We start from the raw sequence: 22,072 nt of genomic DNA, 5'->3' as shown, positions 1-22,072 counted from the left end.
TCATGTTGATATCGATTTGAATGCCCAGCACTGTCCATCTCTATCCTCTCTCTGTCTATTGACCACTTGCTAGCACTCGTCGCACTTGCGACCAATTTGCATATCTCGATTCAAAAATGCCACAGCATTCACACATCTTTTTTTTGTGATCTTTTTTGCTGTGGTAATTAATTTTGGGCAAGCCATAGATCTTTTATGCTTTGCATACATTAATATTGAATACACATTTATTTATGATTTACTATTTATTTATGCGGTGTCAACATTCCAGCACATCCATCCATCAGCCGAGTTTCCCCCTCAACAACAAGATCTCACTAACTCCCACACGATCCGAGCTTGTGGCCTTTTTACGAGCATTACAATCTGTCCAGATTGAGGTCGCATTGAACAGATTAACGCTTTGTCGCATTGTTGAAGATTCTTATCAATCGTGTAGTAACACGATTTTCGTATTACGAATATGGTTTTCATTGAGTCGAATTCTCCGAAGATGATGCTGATTATTTCCGGTTTGGAAAACAACCATAAAGTGACCTCGTCGCAACTTGTGAGTTCAGTAGGTCAGAAGAAATCATAACCAAAGGGAAAAATTTATTCGAGTTCGACATAGATATATATCTTAGATATATATTCGTCTCAACATCCTTCCTGTCTTAGAAATTCTTATTAAGTAAGAAAGAAAGAGTGTGCTCGACTATGATAAACCTTCTACTAGAGAGTAAGTCAGTAAAGTTATACCAAAAGATACATTTCGTATATTAATATACTACGAAAAAAATGATAGAATATAACCATAATACCAGATAGTCAACCATTTAATAATTCAATACTATATATCATTTAATAATTCAATATGAGTTTAACTTTTGTAACATTTTGATAATCATTACTTTTCACATTTTTATTTTATACTCACCATCTACATGAAGATGAATCTTCAAGCTAATTTATAAGGAATTCTTCTTAAATTCTGCCATAGAATTTATTGAACAGCACTCAGGAGATTTTTAATACTATTAATTCTGAACTTGGAAAAATTCAAATACATGATTTTGAAGAACGTTTTAAAAGTGGATTATTCTGTTGAATTTACAGAAGTTGTACTAAGCGTCTCGTATATGTTGAACTTTAGCTGATTTATGCATATTACTTACCATATTCAATTCTCCAATCCTTCAGTATCCCGAGTACCTAAAAATCCCATCCCAATTGTTGTTTTCAAATGAATACGTCAGGTTTGTATTGTACTATATGTGTTTCATATTTATTTTGAATTCGTATCGTTTCATCGTCATTCGCAAATTGCTCATTATAATTACTATTGTGATTACGATGATCATCGTTATCATCGTTAACAACATTAATATTTGCATTTAAATTAATAATATTAGGTTGTTGTTGTTGCTGCTGCTGTTGCTTGTTGCAACTGTTGCTGTTGCTGCAGTTGAAAACCAGTTAAGGAACTCTGCAGCTGATCTTCTTCTTGCTGGCTTTCATCACTACTACTTTGAATATTATTATTATTATTATTGTTGTTGTTATCATTCCTGTTGTTGCCTTGTCGATCGTCGTTTATATTATTAGCATCAATATGATTGCGATTTGTGGCAACAACAAGAAGAACAACATCATCATCATCATCATCAGCAGTTGCTGCCACTGTGGCAGCTTCAATTCGATCGTTATTCACTTGCTCCTTAAGATTATTGTCAATGTTCTCTTCGAAATTGAACGACTCCCTCGACTCTCTCAACTGGCTATCGCTATGGCTATCGTTATGGCTATCGTTATCGTTATCGCTATGGCTATCGCTATGGCTATGGCTATGGCTATTTGGACTATCGAACTTAGGGCTAGTGTCTAAACTACTAGAATCAGTCGTGCTACTTTTAGTATTCATATTATAATCCTCGTTACTGTACAAGTAGTTGTAGTTTTTTGGCAAGGCAGGTATTGCATTATTAACATTAGGGCTATTACTATTTAAATGTAGTATTTGTTTTTGCATTAACTTTAAATTACTATTAACATAGGCTTTTGAGTATTCATTGTGTAGCTCAGCATCGACAACATCCTGCTGCTGCTGCTGTAGCTGTTGCTGTTGCTGCTGGGATGTCTGCTCCACCAGCTGCATATCCATGTCAGCACCGCCTCCGTTGCTGCCACCGGACGTGGCACGTTTTCGGCGACCCCGCTTACGTCGACTCGCCGCCAGCATGGCGAACAGATTGAGCGCCGATGGCGCCAGCGAAACGGTTGCTGTCAACGCCGTCGATGCTGCTGTTGCCGTGTACGAGGACGAGGAGGAGGACGACGCTGTTGGCAATTGCTCAGCGGATTGTTGCCGCCGCTGCTGTTGTTCCTCTTCCTCTTCCTCCTGTTGCTGCTGCTGCTGCTGCCGACGGCGTTGCATGCGTCGGCGGCGTCGTTGCTCCTGCAACGTTGCATTGTTGTGATGGTGACGCACCATCAAATTCTTAGGCTGCGGCTTCTGCATCGCACCAGCAGCATTGGAGCTGGCATTGCTCAGACGCAGTCGCTGTTTCTGCTTTTGATTCTGGCGATGCGATTGCTTCTGTCGCTGGCGATGTTGCACGCGCTGCATACGCTGCTGATGCTCCTTATTGTGTTTCATAATCTGTTGCTCACGCAGCGCATCGCTGTTCGCTTGGTTGTAGGACTTAAGGCTATTGTTGTTGTTGTTGTTGTGGTTGTTGTGGGTAGAAGAACTATCGCTATTAATACTTGTTGCTGTTATTCTTTTTGTTGTTGTTGCTGGCTGCACGCGACTCTGGTGCTTGCCACGTGCTCGCTTTGTCACTGCCTCGACCATTGGACTGGGCGTTGTTGTTGTTGTAGTCGATGTGGTTGTCGATGTTGTTGTTGTGGTTGTTGTTGTGGTGCTCGTTGTTGTACTGCTGCTACTGCTTCTCGCCCAGGCGTCCAAATTGCTGCGAAAGTCTTTGGCATTCACAAGGTTGAACAAGAAGCAAACATTTCGCAACCGCCTCGGCTTCAGCTGATCCCTAGGCCCATAGGGCCGAGAATTGCGCTTGATGCCCACTCTCAGCTGTGGATTGTAGGCATTGGTGTATTGGTAATAGCCCCGATCCATGGTCTCCTTGAAGTGACAATCGTTTGTGACGTTTCTCTGCAATCGAAATGAAAGCAGACAAAAGCAAAGGAATTGTTAAAGCAAACGGTTCAATTTTGTATATTTCCCTTCCTTAAATCGGATATAATTCAGAATTTCCCATCTTAAATATTACTTTAAATAATAATAATCATAAACAAATCTCACCTTTCCAACAAGTTTGCCTTGGGCGAAGCACAAGTAATAGTCCACATCCTTGGCGTAGATGCTGATTTTGAAATCCTCGTCGAAAACATCGCCAACACCTTCCATTTTGAAGGATTCTGAAGAGAGAGAGAGAAAGAAGAATTTTAATTAATTATAGGCAAACATAGTTTTTCTGTTAGTTAAGTAAATATTTAATGCTAGAATCGAACGCACACTTCAACGCGAAGATAACCCAATTAATTGAAAGGTTTTCGATAAAGTTATGATAGGTTTGATTAGCACTCTTGAGTGCCGGCGGCACGGGACAGCGATAGAAACAAGAATCGGACATTTAATGAAATTAACTTTATATACACTCCTTCATATATAGAATGGTAGGGCTCATTATCAGGCTGCGCCAATCGAACCTACAAAACTTATGCTTGACAGTCGTTGAACTTCCTCGAGTGTGGCCCAAAAAATTTCAACGGATGTTTAACCCTGAAAACCACTTGAATCCTCTCCCTCTTCCAACAACGATCTTCACGTGCGCATTGCATGAGTGTCGCCCCCACGAGGGGGAAGGGAGGGAGACCTTCTATATGGCAACGCCACAACAAACAAATCGATCAAATTGGCTAAGTCTGGCAAGTTTGGCACTTAAGCCCAAGTATTCCCTTTGAACGAAAAACAACTAGCCAAATACATAAGTATCAAGAAGATAAGATAAAATACCAAACTGACAAAACAACGAGTGTTTCACTTAATTTATTAAGAAGCTACCTCTCTTCTTCTCACTATCATATTTCACGTGCGAAAAGCAGCCACAATAGTTGTGATATTTATTTATTAGCAAGTGCAGAAAGTATTTTATTCCTCTATCTATGTCTGTTAGATTCATTGTTGGTCTTCTCAGTACAGTTACGTGTGTCTTCTCACGCTTATTGCTTGTGACTGCTGTCACTTTCGTGTAGAGATCAACCCACTTAGAGATCGCCAGCGTCTGCTCCTGAACTTCACCCACTGAGCCGAAGAGAGCGGCACTAAAAGGCGAATGACAAACGGCTCGGAAAAACCGCATGAATTCAAACAAAAACAGTACATAAAAAAAGAAGAAAAAACAAAAGAAATAAATTGAAACCGCAATCGTCGTGTGGAACTGTGGCGCCCATGGCGGGGCATAACATCAATCAAATATTAAATTACCAATAATTTAATTAAGCCCACAATATGCACAGACAGCAACAGAGTTCAAAATAAATGCCAATTCAATTTAAATGCCATTCGACTAAGTAAAGCGTGCGTGCGAGAGAGGGAGAAAGTGAAACTGAATTGATGAGCAACGAACAAACCAACGAATCGCCCAAAATAAATCGAGGCAAGCTGGTATATTAGAAAAATATGGGAGTCTTAGCATAGTTATAGGTTTATAGTATAGTAGTATATTGATGGTTAGATCGTACTGGATGAGTGAAAGAAGGAAAAAGTAAATTGTTGAACAACGAAAAAACCATCGAATCGCCCAAAGATAGTATATTAAATATTGAAATATATCTGAATTAAAGTGTAGTTATAGTAATAGTATATTATAGTATAATAGAATATACCTTGTCACATTGTACTTCAAGAGTGAAAGAATGCAAAAATGAATCGATGAAATACAACCCAAAATAAATTCGCGATACTAACATATTGTATATAAATACATAGATATAATCCTAGTTTATAAAACATATAGTAGACAGATCGTACTTACGTGCCAGTGATATATCTTCTGCCGACACTCTGCCCTGGGCATTGATGTGCAGCGCCCGATTGTTGTGGGTCTTGAGTGTTAGTATGAATTCGTCGGCTTTTGCACATGTTGTCGTTACAAGAGCAAGCATTACCTGCAACACAAGAGAGAACAGAGAATATATATTTAGTGTTTTGTATACGCAAAGTATAAACACAACCGCCAGCTAATCCTGCCTCCATTTGATCATAAATTTCCATTAATACGATGAGCTTTTTATTATGAGCCCGATGCCCGAACTGCACGCAGATGTGACATAGAATGGCCAAAGGTTTCTCTCCTTTCCCTTTTCTTCATTTATTGTATTTTATGGTCAAAGTTGAGCCTCTGTGTGTGTCGGTCAGCCATTAAAGCGGACCGACTTGTGTTCGTGTTATGGTAGCTCTTCAAATTGGTTTTTGAATGGAGCATAAGCTAATCCTGAACATTGTAGCGACAACTCTGACCGAAGGTCGCAGCTGCCGCTTAAATACTAAATAGTATGCGAGTAAATTATAAAGTGAATCTAACTGGAAGCTGAGTCTGCCGACTATTATACGATCTGTGCTTAGTCAGGACTACATTATTATCTTTTCATTTACTTCTTTAAAATTAAATTCATTTAAAAAATTTATCACTTTTTTACCTTTACTTTCCCTTAGAATTTGTTCAAATGAAAAGCTATTTTGATGTTAGGCTCATCAATACCTATAATCAATCAAAGTTTTCAAACTTTCGCAGACAAGTATAATCTGCCAAATTGATCAACACTTCTGTTGTCAAGTTGGCTAAGAGCTGTGGCAGACAGACACCACGTGTCTGTGCCATGTTTTGTCTATCAGCGACACGTTTTTTGCCGCAATTTGCATAAACATTTCCAGGGATTGATGATATCGCAAAAATGATATGCCAAAGCTGCAGAGTCAGCAGAACAAGGCATAAAATCTATATATAGTATAAATAAATGATATCTATAAATTCATAAATGTATCTACAACTTATTTTTTATCGCTCTGGCTTTTAATGGGCTTGCCACACGGCACACAGCCGAGTTGCAAGTGCATATAGTAAGTGGAATTAGAGTTATTATTTGTGTATTGTTCATAACTGCAAATTGGTTGAGGTTCCCCTCTCTCTCTCTCTCTCTCTCTCTCTCTATCTCACTATCTCTTTTGGGCAAATGGAAGTTGCGTGATTCCTTAACATGAGTTTTTCATCTGCTTGTCAGCGTTTCATCATTTTCAAGTTGACACAAAATCAAACAGCAATAACCAAAAGTGTCAGTTTATTTTATATACATTCCTCTCCCCCCCCCATAATTCTCCTTCCGCTCTAACTTTTTGTGGGGGGCCTGCTGTTTGTGCTACTCATAAAATTGTTCGTTTTCTGTCTTCAGTTTTCATTTTTTTGAGTTTTGAGTCTTTTTTGATGGGCTGCGTAAATGACGTGCGACCTCTTCCATAGTTCAATGACGTTTTAACGCACATGTGTGTGTATGTGTGTGAGTGTGGAATAATCATAATTATTATTATTATTATTTCTTATTTTTATTACTATGTTTCTCGACTCAAGTGTCTGTGCAACAGAGACCAGACCCTGAGCCAGTGCCTCAAAACAGATCCACAGCAAAAGTCGGTTGAAGCCACTCCAATGTACACACACACACACATACACATATACATATATACACACGCCACACGCTGACCGCCTCAGATATCGTAATACCCCTCTCCCCGCCCCGTCAAGTTTCCCTCTCTTTCCACACTTCACTTATGATTACACACTCGATCTTGTTATAATAATCAAACGGAAAGAAATACTACACACATATTGATATTTCGGTTATTTTTTTATGATAATTATTTGGAGTGCTGAAAACAATGACAACAACAACTGTCACAACAATGTGAAGTTTTATTACTATTTTGTTTTGTGGAATACCAACAATGTTTGTATCGATGAAAGCCAAATAAAAAATCATGCGATCATCTTTAGGTATTCTAAGCTGGAGGAGCTTAAATTTTAGTATCAAATTAATGCTGTGTAAACTGTTGAGCTGAGGTAACTTCATCTAGGACGCTTCATTGCGTTTTTCCTGAACACATTTTACAGCTAAACACGTCGTAAATCAATCAAAGCAATATGATCTTTAATAAAATAATATGAACACGCCCATTCACAGTTCAGCAAAGTCATCAACAAGTACTTGGTAAATACTTGATATAAGTGAAGCTCGACTTTAAGCTACCCTGCGAATTACATTGGTAATTCCTTGTCTAAAGCAATACTCTCAGAAGGGGTTCTTGAACTTACCATCAGTATAAAAATAATCCTGGCATTGAGCAGCATGAACTGTAGTAACCTGTAAGTAGAGAGAAGGAGAGAAGAGAATACTGAGTATGTTTTTGATGATCGTATAAAGCAAACTTACGATATCGCCTATAAATAAAGCGTTATAAGCAACAAATTAGCATAAATCATACAGATTATTAATGATTATTAATTACTGTCTGTTTATTGATTTCAGTTTTGTTGCGTTTTCAAAAACAACTTCCGTCTGTAAATGTGACTGTGACTGTTATTGTGATTGAGATTGAGACTTGGGAATATGATCAGAGAATGAGGGAAGCTGTCAGCTGACAAAAATGAAACAACAATTAAGTCATCTCTCATCTCATTTCGTAGACGATCGTGAGCTCTTTAAACAAAAGCTAGCTCAACCATAAGAGCGACTTTGAGTAGTATTCACGAATACTACAAGAGCACTACTGACACTGAGCAACTTTTGCTCTGGCCCAATGTCAACACGCACTCGAAATTGTTTATGGAAAAAGCCCGAGACTATCGATCGGCCAACCATATAGTAGTATATTATAGTATGTATATTTATAAACTGGCAGATATATATATGCAATACTGACGCTGACGCTGACTAATCCCCTTTGGAAGGGACCCGGCACAGGCCGAAAAGGTCATTGATTTCAGCTTAGAGAGCGCTGCTGAACCAAAGAACCAAAGAACCAACAACACTTGAAGGGTAGTTTCTTAAGACGAAGGTCTCTTATTCCATGCCATTCCACCATTCCATTCTATTCTCGTTTCTTTTCTTTTCTTTGCATTTCTTTGCTTGTTCGCTGCTTTTTTGAAAAGTGAAAATCGCGCACAAGCCACAAATAATAACAAAGGCAACAAAGACGGCTCGAAAAGTGCACGAGAGAAATCAATACAAGAGACCATCGACAAATTTTTTCATAAAAACCTGAGAGTGCGACCCGGGACCAAAAGCAACCAAAGCAACCCAAACCACATCGAACCAAAGGCAGAGGCAGAGGCCAGTGCCATTTGCAAATTACAGTGCCCAATTCTGTGGCGTGCCAAAACGCTTTGCCCTCGCAGTGGGCAGTCCCCAAAAAAGAAAAAAAAATAAAATAAAAAAAGAAAAGAATATGTAGAAAAGGTTTGCTCGTAAACGCAGAAGTTGTAGTAGTAGTTATGGAATCAAGAATCAAATGCCTTTTGGCCTCTGTGCGATTTTTATCATTTTTCAATTTCACAGCAGACAATAAAACGAATAAACGAATACTCGAATTCGTATTCGAAATGGATTCTCTCGTAAGCTTCAAATAATTTCGCAAATTCATTGATGAGGCGTCTGTTGGTCAAACTCAACTCAACTCAACTGAGCTCAGTTCTCTGGTTGCAGAGTGTGCGACGATTTCGCTTTGCCAAGCAATTAAATCAAGCTTTGTTTGTGTTCTGGTTTGCGTTTTTCTTTTTTTTTTTGCGTATTAGTTTAATTTATGTTTAGCTTGCATTCGGCATAACTTTGAGTTAGGCAACTTCAATTTCAATGGACGACAGCTGAAACCGTAAATCTTGTGGTACTCTTCTGATTACTTCCACAAATAATAAACAAGCACGACTCTCATACAGTTAAAGCGCATTAAAGCTTTTGCTGCCGTTCATTGATGAATCTCTTGAAAGCTCATATCGCGTATCGTCGCCTCAAATTGGAACTTTCTAGTCAAGCTCAATCTCCATTTCATTGAATTGTTTATGGTAGATCATTTCTACCTACTCTAGCGCCACATTTCGCAGCGAATTGAAACCGAAATGGAAATGAAAACCCCACAGGCCAGTTTCTAATACACACACACACACATACACATACACATACACATATACACAAAAGCTCAGTTAATGCCGGCATGTGACCCGTAGCTAAACCGCACTCGACATACTCCTATAACAAGAAGTTGTCTTGGGTATTCTATTCAACTTCTATGTAGTATATCTGTATATGCCACATTTCTCATGTATGTAATTTGATATTACTTCTAGGGCCTGGCATGTCTGTGCTTTACTTTTGTTTCCTTTACAATGCGACTAATAATTACCTTTTTGGTATGCAGACAGAAGCACAACAGACGCCCAAATGAACTTGAGTTCAGTTTTTAGAACGTTTCGTCTTCGCTCGCTTTTTTTCTCTTTCTGCTGTCTGTTGTCTTTTGTCTGGCGGGGAATCAGATTCTGATTCCGATTGTAAGACTGACGCAATAGGCGACGTTCCTTAGGCCATGTGCTTTGCATATTGAACAGCTCCCTCTTCCACTCCCGCTCCCGCTCTCTTTCTCTTTCGCCTTCCCTATTTTTTGGCTCGTTCTTGACTGCTGGATAGTGAATATTTTCAGCTACTTTACAAGTTTTCCCCGCCAAGGAATTTGGCTTCAATTCGAAAGGAACGTGCCTGCATTCGCTGAGTGGCTCTGCAGGACCACCCGGTTGATTGTGCTGCAGTGGAAAAAATGTCGCAGCTTACACACACACACACACACCCACAGGCAGCTGCTTGACAGCTTGCTTAGGCATCAAGCGGCGCTTTCAAAAGCTCACTAATACAGACGCATATGAAAAGCTGAATAACGATTGGAATCAGATGCTCGACACTCTCTCTCTCTCGCTCGCTCTTGATCGCTGTCTGTCTGTGGCTATTGAGCGGACATACTTGAGCGGCCTACGTCACTAGCAATCTAATCTCGGACATGTTGTGGTTTTTATTCTCCTAGCCATAATTAGTTCGCACATTTGACCATTCGAATAGACCCGTATTTTGTTTTTGTATTTGTATTCGAATGCAAATCAAGAGCTTGATCCACTTGCCAGATTAAATGCTAAACGCAACTCTTGCTACAAAAAAAAAAAAGAAAAAAAAAACTTGTCAACCACAACTCACAACGAGTACAAACAAACTCAGCTCAAACTCAAACTCAAAGAATTCATTCAACCCATTCAATATCTGATTTAAATTCAAATACAATTTGCTTTTTGCAAACTTGTTTCGCGTTGTTGTTGCTGCTCATGTTGTTTACATTCAGTTGGCCAACACGTGTCACACGTTTCATGCGGGACTTGTTGATTCCTGATTTCGATTTAATCGCAGGTACTTAAGGCAAAATGCGTATGCTACCAGAATGTGCGGAATGCGACAGTGATTAGATTAAGACATTCGATTCGTGTCCAGTTCAGGGCAGACAACCCGAAAGTGTTGGGTCAAGATTTGCGATAAGTTAAAGCCACAAAAGTGACAAAAGTGTCAAATTGCACGATGGCCAAAACATAAAGCAATCCTTTCACTCTCAAGTGCTCGCTGATTGCTGCCACGTGTGCTTTCTCTCTCTCTCTTTCTCTTCTCTTTTCCAGCTGCCTCATCAATCATGTAATCGGTTAATAACAATTACAGCAGCAAACTCCCTTCCTCCCTTTTCCCTGCCACGTGTGCACTGTGCCCAAGTGTGAAATTTCCTGCTGTCAATTGTGCGTACAATGATGATGATGATGGTCACCCTAATGTTCGGCCACTCTATTTGCCATGCTGCACTTAATGCAATTTTCGTTTGCTTTTGTTTTTAGGGGTTGCTTTGCAACTTCGCGTTATTTAATACTCTTGCATCATCCACCTTGCGCTTTTTTTTGCCGTTTTCGTTTTCGTCGTCGTCGTCGTCGACAACCCCCAACCCAGATCTGCAACCTCTCTCCCCACTCCCTCAGCGGTGCATGTTTCACTCCCTGTTCCTGTCCTGTGCCGGCTGCAATTGCAACTCTTGCCTTGCTGTGCACTTTGTCTTCTTGTCGCTGTTCCTGCTTGTTGGTTTATTGTTGTTTTGTTGCTGTTCTGCTCTGTTCTGTTTAGGGGCGTGCGCTTTAATGAAGTTCCAAGGGAACGTCGCTACGATGAGTTTACTGACTTTGACAGTTGCCAGTTGTTTTATTTTATTTTCGGTTTGTTTTGCTCTTTGTTCTGGCCTGGGATTGTTGTGTGCACATTATATTCAAATAGCAAAATATTTATATAATTTTTATGAGATTTTCCATGTCATAAATTACAATGCAACATTAAGCTATTACTTTAATGACTTGCGGCAAAAATCTACCTAATAAAATTAGTTTACAAAAGTATTAAAATGTATTTAAATAATACATAATTGTAAACGCGTTGCTTTAGAATTTATATATAACAAATTTTAGTCATTGTCTAGCTTTCGTAATTTGTAATTTTTTGGTGCACTGAATTTTTAGCATACTTTTCGCATGAGTTGCCTTGTGGTTTTTTCCCAGAAGCCAAAGCACTTGAACTTGTAGGAGAGGAACAATAACGCCCCAAATATGTTATGAATAGCATTCAGTATGAGGCACGAAACAAGAGCGCAACAGTGACAAGTTCAGTGTACTCTAGCGATAAGCCAGTGTTGTTGGTTGTGGGTTTGGTTTGAGTGCAAGCACTCTCTGCGAGAAACTCTCGTACCCAGGTGGAGACGAGTGCGAGTGCGAGATGGTGCAAATAATTTGACATGCACGCGAGCTGAGTCTGAGGGCACGTTATCAGGTCCCCAGATGGAGTCGAGCCCAACCCAAACCGAACCCGAGTCTAAGCCTCCGCCGTGCCGTTACACAAATCTGAGCTCATTAGCAGATGCCCAGAACCCCTTGTGGAATGTAGTAAGTATCTAAAAGGTTTGTTGCTGCATAATTCTCAAATAGGCGTGAAAATAACACGGCGACAATTGAGAGCAAAATGCTCTGAGAGGCTGAGGGGTTGAGGGGTTGCTCGGGGGATTTACGTTTTCTGTTTTTTTTTTTTTTTTTTTTTGCTTTCTGTATTTTATTTTTGTATCTAATGCGCTTTTTGGTATGGGTAACAAGAGTTCGCAGCTGCAGGGCTGATAAGCCGCTTTCAACTCACAGCGCTGCTTTCTGCGTCTCTTTCCCTGATAAGCCAGACAGAGTCAGAGTCAGAGGGGCTACTTAAGTGGCAGCGTCTAAAGCCAAATAGATTTTGTTGTGCTAGGCGACAAGCGCAACTTTCTCAAAGAGTCAATATTGGCCAGACAGCGCTTGAGAAATGGGAGGAATTGGTTGGGGTCGGGTGGGGAGTTGATAGACTGACTCCAAGGTGAGCAAACATCGAGTGCGAGTGCAATGCATGACACCTCATCATCATGATCAACCTGTCGATTCAATTGGGTACCCAGTGGGAATTAGAGTGCTGACTTTGTAGATGATTAGAATGCAATTGGTGACTTGGGAATGCTTGGGAATGTGTGTACGCAATTTATACGGTAAGGTATTAATTGATTCATCCGAACTTTCTAATTTTCTCCCAAAAATGTGATGCGTTGATTTTGCAATCTCAGTCAGATCTTGTGATCAACTTGGGTTGTGTGCATGCAAAGTGGGTGTGTTTGTTGTTTTTCACAAGACACGCTGAGACAACACGATGAAGCAGCAGAAGACAGTCGCTGCACATTGTAGGTCAGGTGCAACCACGCGACGTTGACGTTGGCCCTAAGCAGCTGTAGCTGCGCAGAGCTGCAGTCAAATAGGTATAGAGGAGGGGTGGAAGGGGCAACTTAGCCCTCGACTTGGTAATTTGTAATGCAAATATTTGCATAAATTGAAAAATTTTACAGCCACGTATTGGACTTTGTCGTGATTTATCTGCCACTGCAACTGTCTGTTGCTCACCCACTAGCTTTCTCTCCCTCTCTCCCACTGTCTCGCGCCATCTCACACGCCACCGTCGCTGTAGTGTCATCTCTGTCGCACAGCAAAGGTATTTCAATTGTTTTATAATACAAACAACATAAAAAGAAAGCGTCGCCCACCCGCCGCGACACGAAATACCTACTATAGTATATACTAAGTAGTCGAAAATTTGTAAGCCCTAGCCAGGCGATAAGTTGTCCATACTATTTACATACTATATATATTTGTAATTTTTATTTATATACAACTTTGGTTGTTGCAACTGGCTAAATACCAAAATAAACAACAAACACTTGAGGGCCGTGACTTTATTTCTTGATGAAGAAATAATAAAAAGTATTAAAAAACCAAAAAAAAAAAAACAATAATAATAATAACAAAAAGACACACAAAAAAGCGTTTTCGGCGCTTTGTTATTATTATTTTATTTATACGCATAGCATGTCTATGGGGAGCTCCGACTAAACGACTCAACTTAGTACAACTGCGACTACGAGTACGAGTAAATGGCGTATTTTTCGTTATAGTACTATAGTATACTATATATATGTATATGTATATATTTATTTTTTTGAACGTGTTGCCGATAAGATAAAAATTGCGCGTCGCACTTCTAGACTCGCTTTGCATTGATACCCAGCTATTGCTTTTGTTATTATTCTTGTTCTTGTTGTTGTTCTTGTTGCTGTATGGGCTAGGGAATACGATAGGTTTTAACTACCAGAACTCTAGATACGCAGCCGAAATCCACATGGGGTTTATTTCTTTCGATTAAGCCAAGTAAGTTCCACGGCAAATCTGCTTGACATTGAGTTCAATTGGATCTGACCATAAAGAGCCATAAAACCATAAACAAATCAACTAAAATCCTATAAGCGCAGCACTAAAACCAAAACAATATTCATAATTTGCGTAATCGCCTTTAAAGAGGGCACGAACCACAAAGTTTGATATTACTATTTTTTTTTTTTTTTTTTTTTTTGGTTTTTTTGGGAGGGGGAATTCGAAAAGTATTATAGTAGACTATCTACTGCCTGTTGATGACCCTGACTTATTGTTCGGTTTATGGTTTAGCTAAGTGATTCTAATTTATATCGAGACAGTTGTATTTGTGCTAAAAGTAGAGTATGAAGAAATATAAGTTCACAATCGATCTTTTGCCTGACAGCTGTATTACATGGTAAATTGATCTATTTACTTTCAGATGTTTATCTAAAAAATTGTCATCAATTTCAGCTCACAGCCGAGAGAAAAGTCCCCGCTTAGAAACATTAATATTTAGATATAATTTTTTATCATTTATATATAAAGTGCTGCTATAGAAAGGCATGTCCGATTTGACACAGAAAACTGTAGCGAATTTAGCAAAATTACTACAGTTATTTATAAATATTATCGGCTCAAAGTCTGACTCACAAGTAAAAAGAGGCAGATATTCAAATCTTTATGTCATGAAACATATATTTTTTATATATATTTATGCATTACACATGTGAAAACGTCAGCAATCTTACATCTATGTGAAACGTGACTTTTGAGGTCACTGACAAAGGAATCGGCTGATGACTGAATGATGCCCCCGCAGTCCCCGCAGCCCCCGCTTCTAAGAGATCATATCAAACCCGCTGCAACTAAGTCGAAACACGCGCCTTTTTTTTTGTGTATCAACAATAATATAAATAAAAATCCAACGCTTTGTAGTTTTCTCTTGCAAATCGTGGTTGCAACTTCCCCTCAGCTCTTGACTCCTCTCGCTCTCAATTTTTGCAGCTTTTTGCCACCCGCGCGTAAACTAATTATAAAAACTCGAAGTAACATTTATTTTTCTTTTCTTTTTTGTTGTTGTTGTTGTTCAGGCAGCGACGCCAACGATTTTTGCTCGTATTTCTTGATCTTTGTTTTTCGTATGTTTTGCTTATTAAAGCCGCCCGCCATAATTTTATATAAGTTGTTGTTGTTGTGGATCGTGTGTGGAAAGTTGGCGACAGGTAGTTAACTCAAGCATCTGTGGTCTGAACTATAATTGAATCTAAAAATAGTTCAAAACAGAGACAATTTGAGTCTCTAAGAATATCGCAATTATCGCATGATTAGAACAAAGTTTTGTGGCTAAAAAACACCTTCACATAGATTAGAGACTTTAAAATATTTAGAGCCCGTTTAATTTGCATTCGTTATGGATATTACGAAATGTGTTTTTTGTTGTTAAATAATCCCTCAACTTAGTTGTTCAAGTGGAAATTCCAAAACACTAAACGCCGCACCCTTAAAGCTCTTAGCTAATCGGCAGCTCATTAGCTGACAGACTGACAGACGGACAGACTGAGAGACGGACAGTCGTATAGGCTGACCAATTGACACATTGACAAGTCATCGTCGAGTGCTGACTGCACTCGGTGAAACCACTTTAGTAACAGTTAGAATATTACTATTGATTAACCGCATGTATCTAATGAAGGGGGAGTGCTCTGATTGTGTGCGTGCTAACTTATGAGTGTGTGTGTGATTGCATTAATCAAAGCTGCACAAATATGTGCCAAGTCATAAATGTATTTTACGATGTTTTGTTGCTATTTTCTAGTGATTTGCCAAATGCGTATCTATCAGATTGTAAATCTAAATAAAACCAGCCCAGCTATTAAGAATTCCATGTGACTGGCTGGCGATACTACTCAGGTTATTCGAGTAATCAAATCAATGGAGTATTCTAATGGGAATCGAAAAGAAATAAATTCTATATTTTTTTGGGGGGGAGAGCTGATAAAGAACTAGACATGAAAATTATGGCACAATAAATGCTACAGCTGTGTATCTATCAAATAGCTTTTAGTTCGAAGAGATGTATTATTATTATTAGTTGCGTTTATTGTTATTTCTGTGCAATCTTATCTTAGCATTGTCTGTTAAGCTAGTTAAGACCCTCTGCATCTCGATGAAGAATTTGCTACCTCAGTTTGGCAGCTTTGCTTAGGGACTTTGAAAAGGCGCTTATCAAATACCGCACACACACACACATACATAGAAATAGAATTGTTAACTCTTGGGAAATGTGTTTCAATTTTACAACACACGCGTTTTATCAGTGTGCATTTCCGTTTAATTAATAAAAGAAATAAACTCGCAACTCAAATCAAATATTGTCTATTTTTACGAAACTTGCTTATCACACACACACTCAAGGCGTGGCAGCGCCTATTTGACTTTTGAAATTTGGGTGTTGCATGAATTGGAAGCAACAGTGAGAAAGGGAGAAAGAGAGAGAGAGAGAGAAGTGTCTAACTGGGGCCCAATTCACAGCTCTTGCAACAACTCTCGTACAAATATTTAAGCTGATTAATCGCACGCGTTTCACTAGCGTTTTTAACAGCCAAGGGTTGTGTTGCTGCAATTGATTTATAACTCAGGTAAATGTCCTGAGATCAGGACACGCCACAAGCAGAAGCTGAAGCAGAAGCTGAAGCTGAAGCTCGCTGACGACGTCGACCCTTTGCCTTTGCCTTTGCTTCCAAGTTCTTTTCGCTGTATATTTTTAAAAAGGGGTTGTGCACATATACACACATATACACACTCCCATGTGTGTGTGTGTGTGAGTGAGTAAGTGCGGTCGCATGTTAGGATTTATCCTAACATTTTTTGCATGTGTTGGTGCCATAACAAGTTATAAATAGCAATTATTGCCAGGTTTGCTGCTTCAGTTTTTCCATATTTCTTGTTTGAAACATATAATTGTGCTTTTTATGTGTGTTTGAAAATTGTTTTTTAAGTGAAATTACTCTCGCATGAGCTTGTGTTTGTGTCTGTGTCTGTGTTTGTGACTGCATAGGGATATTATTTGGTTACCGAATGGGGAATGAAACTGCACAACACAGGTCAAGGTACCCAGAGTTTGCTTTTGTGTTTCTGATATGCGAAATGGGATTGGAATCGACAATGAGAAATGGATTTTGATGTGGCGTGGTTTCTATCCTTGCACGTGGTTTCTATCTTCAATAAAATACTGCTACAAAAAGTAATGTGAAATAATTTAAACAGTTTAATACAAGTTCTTCAGGGGAATTAATTCGTTTGGAATGTTGATAGTAAAAGAAAAAAGAAAAAAACACTTTTGGCCAACTTAAGTTATCAGTTCGTAATTGGTACTTATATGACTTAATACGCTGTAATCGTAATAATAATGGTAATGGTAAATAGTTAATAGTAAATGGTAATCGCAATCGCATCTGTAATCTTAATAGGCATCGATTGTGTATAGCGATTTGGATTGTGTAATTGCCTTTTTCGAATACTTACATTGTATATTTCTGGCCGCATTGTAGTCCCCAAATTTAAGGGTATAAATTATAATCCAACATGGGTTTGTGCTTTTGTATGTTGCCGTCTGGAAACGTTGGAAACGTTGTACATTGAGCGCACGGCGAAGTATCAAAAATCCAAACGGAAATAAAAATTTATAGATGCGTGTAAACTCTCATGTGTACGTGCATGTGTGTGTGTGTGTGTGTTGAAAATATATTTAATTTTTGATTTTTGATTGCATGCTAAATGTGCCGCATAAACAAAAATAAATTACACAGCAAAAAAATGCAACAAAAGCCGAGTTACAATTTTTTTCTTTTCTTGTTTTTTTTTCACTTTTTACAGCACTTTTTGAGGTACAATAATTTCTTGTTGTTGTGTTGTTGTTGTTGTTGTGGTTGTGGCTTTGATATGTGTATTATTGATTAATAATATGTAATTTTTGTTATAATAAATAAATTGCTATAAGCATGTGTGTGTATGTATTTTATTTTCTTGTATTGCACTTTTGTCGGCGATTACGGCGACAATTTCAATTTTATTCGATTATTTGAACAAAATGTTATTTTCAATTTTGTTGTTGTTGTATTTTCATAAATTTATGTTTCATTAATTTTTACTTTTGGCACTGGGGCATTTTATTCATTATTTTGCTTCATCTGGTTGCAATTCAAAATTTGTATTCATTATTTTCCAAGTCGATTTTTAAAACAAAATCAGTTATTTAATAAATTTCTCATGCACTTTTTAGTTTCACTTTCATTTGGTTTTGTTTTTTAAACATGAACTTTACTTGCATTTTCTGTGTGGCATTTCAGAAATGTTGTTGCAACTTGTGTTTCTTTCTTTCGATTTTCGAAATATATTTTGATATTTAACGCATTTGTTATCCGCTCTGTTCGCAGTGGCGATCTCAAACCGACGGAAGGTGCACACAAACTCAGAAACCGATTCATGCCGACGACGTCGCTCGCCCAACGTTGCGACAGCTGCGCCGAACAGCGTGAGGCTCTGTTAACTAATCAGACACTGTTAATGTTAAACTCAAAATGGCAGCACACATGTCTCACAGCTCGCTGGTTCGATGTTGCATGCTGTCTGACTGATAACAGTCGCGAGTCGCGACATCGAAATCGGCTTGTACTTGAACGCAGGCAAGATTGTTGAAAAGATTTCCACTAGAAAGGAAAAGTTCGACAATGAAAGCAAGAAAGATTGGTCAAGCAGTAGTTGTTTTCTTTTTGTTGTTGTTTTTGTTTTGTTTTGAAAACAGTAATTACATTTGATCTAGTTTAATTGGACTTTGACCAACGAAAACCGAATTACCACAACATGTGTTGTGCAAGGTCCAGTTCGCAGCGTTGATCGATTACCCAGCGAAATGTACTGGGCACTTTTATTGGTTATATGTATATAGTGTAAATCAAGTGCGTTGCTAACGACGCAAGAGAAATATTCGGCGATTACATTAAGCAATAATTGTTCTGTGAGAGCTTATCGATAAACCACAAAACAAATCTAATCAACGGTAGTCAGACAACAATGCAGATTACAGGAGTACCGAGAAATGTTTCAAACTCAAGCATCCATCTTCTGCTGCGAATGCCCCTGACTTTAGAGCAAAGCGACCTTCAAAGTTCAACGCAATTTGTCAGAATCATTGCAGATAACAGCTAGAGCTGGAACTGGAGAATCAGTTTCCAGATGTTACCAGAGCAATCTGACAAATAGACTTAGTTTGTTCATTATTTGTCAATGCCTCAAAAGGTAAAAGCCCCAAAAACGAATTGAGCGTGGACTTTGCTCACGTCTCAATTTCCAATTAACTTCAGGCAAAGATTCGATATTTTTACCAGTTCCTCTGATAGGCAAACAAATCAGTTCAATTAACGACAAAAGCTTATGACATGCATGAAATATTTGTTGATAGTAAGAAATAGGGAATTCGGTAGCTCTGCTTATCAGAGAAGAAATAAAAAAACAAACAATTCGCAGCTATTTTGTTTACGCGTAACTGTGTCAAATGCTGCGCTATGATGACGATGAGTCATATTTATCAGTGCTAGTAAAAATGCAAATTCACGAATTCCCTCGAATTGGGATGAAACCCAACATTTTTGATAATACAGCGTATATTCTTGTTGTTGCGCATATTTTGAAAGACACCTAACGTATGAATTTGAAACAGCGATTACTGCTAACAGTGCGCTGTTAATTGTTAGCTGTGTGCTGTTGAGAGGGTACGAACATGTTGCAACCGCTGCCTTCGAACTGAACTGCACTGTTACAGCAAGCAGTGCACATCAGCAGTGCGAAGCAGTGCACAGTTCAATTGGGCGGGCAATTCTAAGTACATTTGAAATAGAAAGTAATACGCAATTAAAACATATTCCACATGGCTAATAATTCATGCTGTTCGACTCTTCCTGGCGCAATACATTAGCCCATATCAGTTGCTGGTGCTTTTTGTTTGGCAGCTCGCTCGAAAGTTACTCAAAGACAAATTAGGAGCCCGCTAATTGAGATTTATGCGCGCCCGTCACTGGTCGAGGCCCAAAAAAACTGGCCATGAGAGCACGTCCAAACAAAGGAAGTGACGGAAAAATTAGCAACTGATAATGACAATGATAAATTAAGTGGCGCAGTATTAAACACAAAGTTAAAAGACACCACTCAATTGATGCGCCTGGCAAATTAATTAGTTAAGCTCATTTTTTGACAACGACAAAAGAAAAGGAAACGATAAGTTCCATTTTCAATTATTACTCGAATTTGTATTGCTTAAAAAAGTTACTTATGTATATTATCTGCAACCTCGAATAACAACAAATTTTCTTTCTTTTAGGTAGTGTTGCAAGGTAAGTTTTTGGCCGCATTTCAAATTGTTGCATAACTCGCCCGCCCACACGCAATTTGCACTCACCCAAATCAAGCCAACAAACTCCAACCGCAATTTTGGCCAACTCACGCCTCATTTCTCCCGCTGCCAACTCTCCTCTTACCTAAACTCCTAGCTAGGAAAATGGTAGTTGCTTGTTATTCTATCTATCATATATATCGATGTCTGTCCTTTTGGCAAACGCAGCAGGACATGGAACACGAACCTGCTGCGTAACTGGCTGGCGCCATGTCGCGTCCTGGAGTTGAAAAATTTCGACAAAAACGTGTCAACTGCGCATGAATACGATGTGAATGCATTCACACACACACCCAAGACAATGGCAAAGGCAAATAACAAGCTAAGCTATTTATGACTTGATGCCACCTTGTTGCAGCTCTCAGGTGTCTGAGTTTGCTACTTTGACAAGTTCATTTCTGCTTGTATTTTTTTTTGTTCTTCGCAACTTCAATTTTCCACTGTAACACTCGGTGGGCTCTCCATTGATTTATGAGTGTATTTGAGTACACTCACTACTCGCTGTGAGTGTGTGTGTGGAGTCCTTTGACTCCAGTGCATCATATCTGATGCAAATGTGTCACACTCACGACAATCAGAGCAGCGCAGATTGCAAATGCCCCGAAATGTGGTGCAACCAACGAGACACCCGCAAAAACCCGAAAAAACCAAAACCCTGAGAAATTTTAATTAAAATTCAGTTGCCCCCAAAAAAGAATAAAACAAAAAATTACCGAAACCACAGCCAGGCAGGAAAGCAAGCAGGATAAGGCCCAGTCCAAGTCCAAGTCCCGGTCGCAGTCTCAGACGTATCCGTGGCTGATCTTAACTGATAAACGCGAAAACCAACAAAAGCACTGGAAATAATGACAAGCGACTTTGCTTAAAACTGCAAACACGAACTTTGAATGCTCTAAAAGTGAAATAATTCTGCTATGCGAATGTATTTTTTAGTATAGAATATTCATTCATTATAATTTTAAATTGGACACATTTATTTTTTCCCTTTTTCTCATAAGAATTTAAGGATTAAATTGCTATCCCATGACACCTAAATATTTTAAGGTAACATCATTAAATTATAAATCTGTATTCTTTTGTTTTAACAATATTTTCTTAGCAAATAAGTTTGTTTAGTGATGTGGTGGAATAAACCTATGTTAGGGTAACTTGGCAAGACTCGAACTAAAGGCAAGCCGAAGTATCGGTGGGCGTTGGTTGAAAAGAGGATCGAAATATGTTTATGTGGAGGAGACGAGTGGATCGCGTTCCAAGGAACTGAACAGGTCGCCTGCCTGCCTGGCCCAATGGCTTTTCAACGCCGATGGTGTCGCAGATCTCGTAGCCGGTGTGTTGTCCACAGGCAACACATGATCAATCGATGGCTTCGCTCCTTCCCCTCTCTCTGCGCTTCTTCAGCCTGGTGGCCGAATTTACCGCTTCGCATATCACACGCATCGTTTATTGTTTTTGGCTGTGATGCTTTCTGTTTGTTTTCGTGAGCAGCAAATTCAATTAAACAAACAATGCGAGTATTCATTACTTGCACTGGGGAACCCTTTTTATTCGCCCGGCACTCGCAACTTGCTTTAATTACGGGATGCCCCTATAAACGGAACGGGCATTGGAAAGTCGAAAAGGTTGTTGCCAACTGTCAGTTGGCAGCAGTTGGGCACATTTTCGGGGCGTTTTCCCTCAGCTTTTTCTTAATGAAAATGTTCGGCCAGTTGACAACCCTCGAAAATACATCGATGTTGCCTAATTTATGCGTTGTGGCTCA

General features: G+C 39.0%; 1 protein-coding gene across 1 annotated transcript; it reads right to left on the bottom strand.

Moving 5' to 3' along the window:
• Positions 1-1,221: 1,221 nt before the first annotated feature.
• Positions 1,222-18,361, bottom strand: LOC117569490 (probable serine/threonine-protein kinase tsuA). The gene is given in 7 exon segments (XM_034250671.2): positions 1,222-1,416; positions 1,418-3,154; positions 3,305-3,420; positions 5,040-5,172; positions 7,371-7,419; positions 17,391-17,478; positions 18,190-18,361. Coding segments are annotated over 6 exon segments (2,232 nt in total). The 5' UTR covers positions 17,393-17,478; positions 18,190-18,361.
• Between the last annotated feature and the right edge of the window lie 3,711 nt (positions 18,362-22,072).

This window comes from Drosophila albomicans, chromosome 3 (assembly GCF_009650485.2).
Source record: "Drosophila albomicans strain 15112-1751.03 chromosome 3, ASM965048v2, whole genome shotgun sequence".
Taxonomy (NCBI): domain Eukaryota; kingdom Metazoa; phylum Arthropoda; class Insecta; order Diptera; family Drosophilidae; genus Drosophila; species Drosophila albomicans.
Note: the sequence above shows the minus strand (reverse complement) of the source record. Positions and strands in the feature narration are given on the sequence as shown.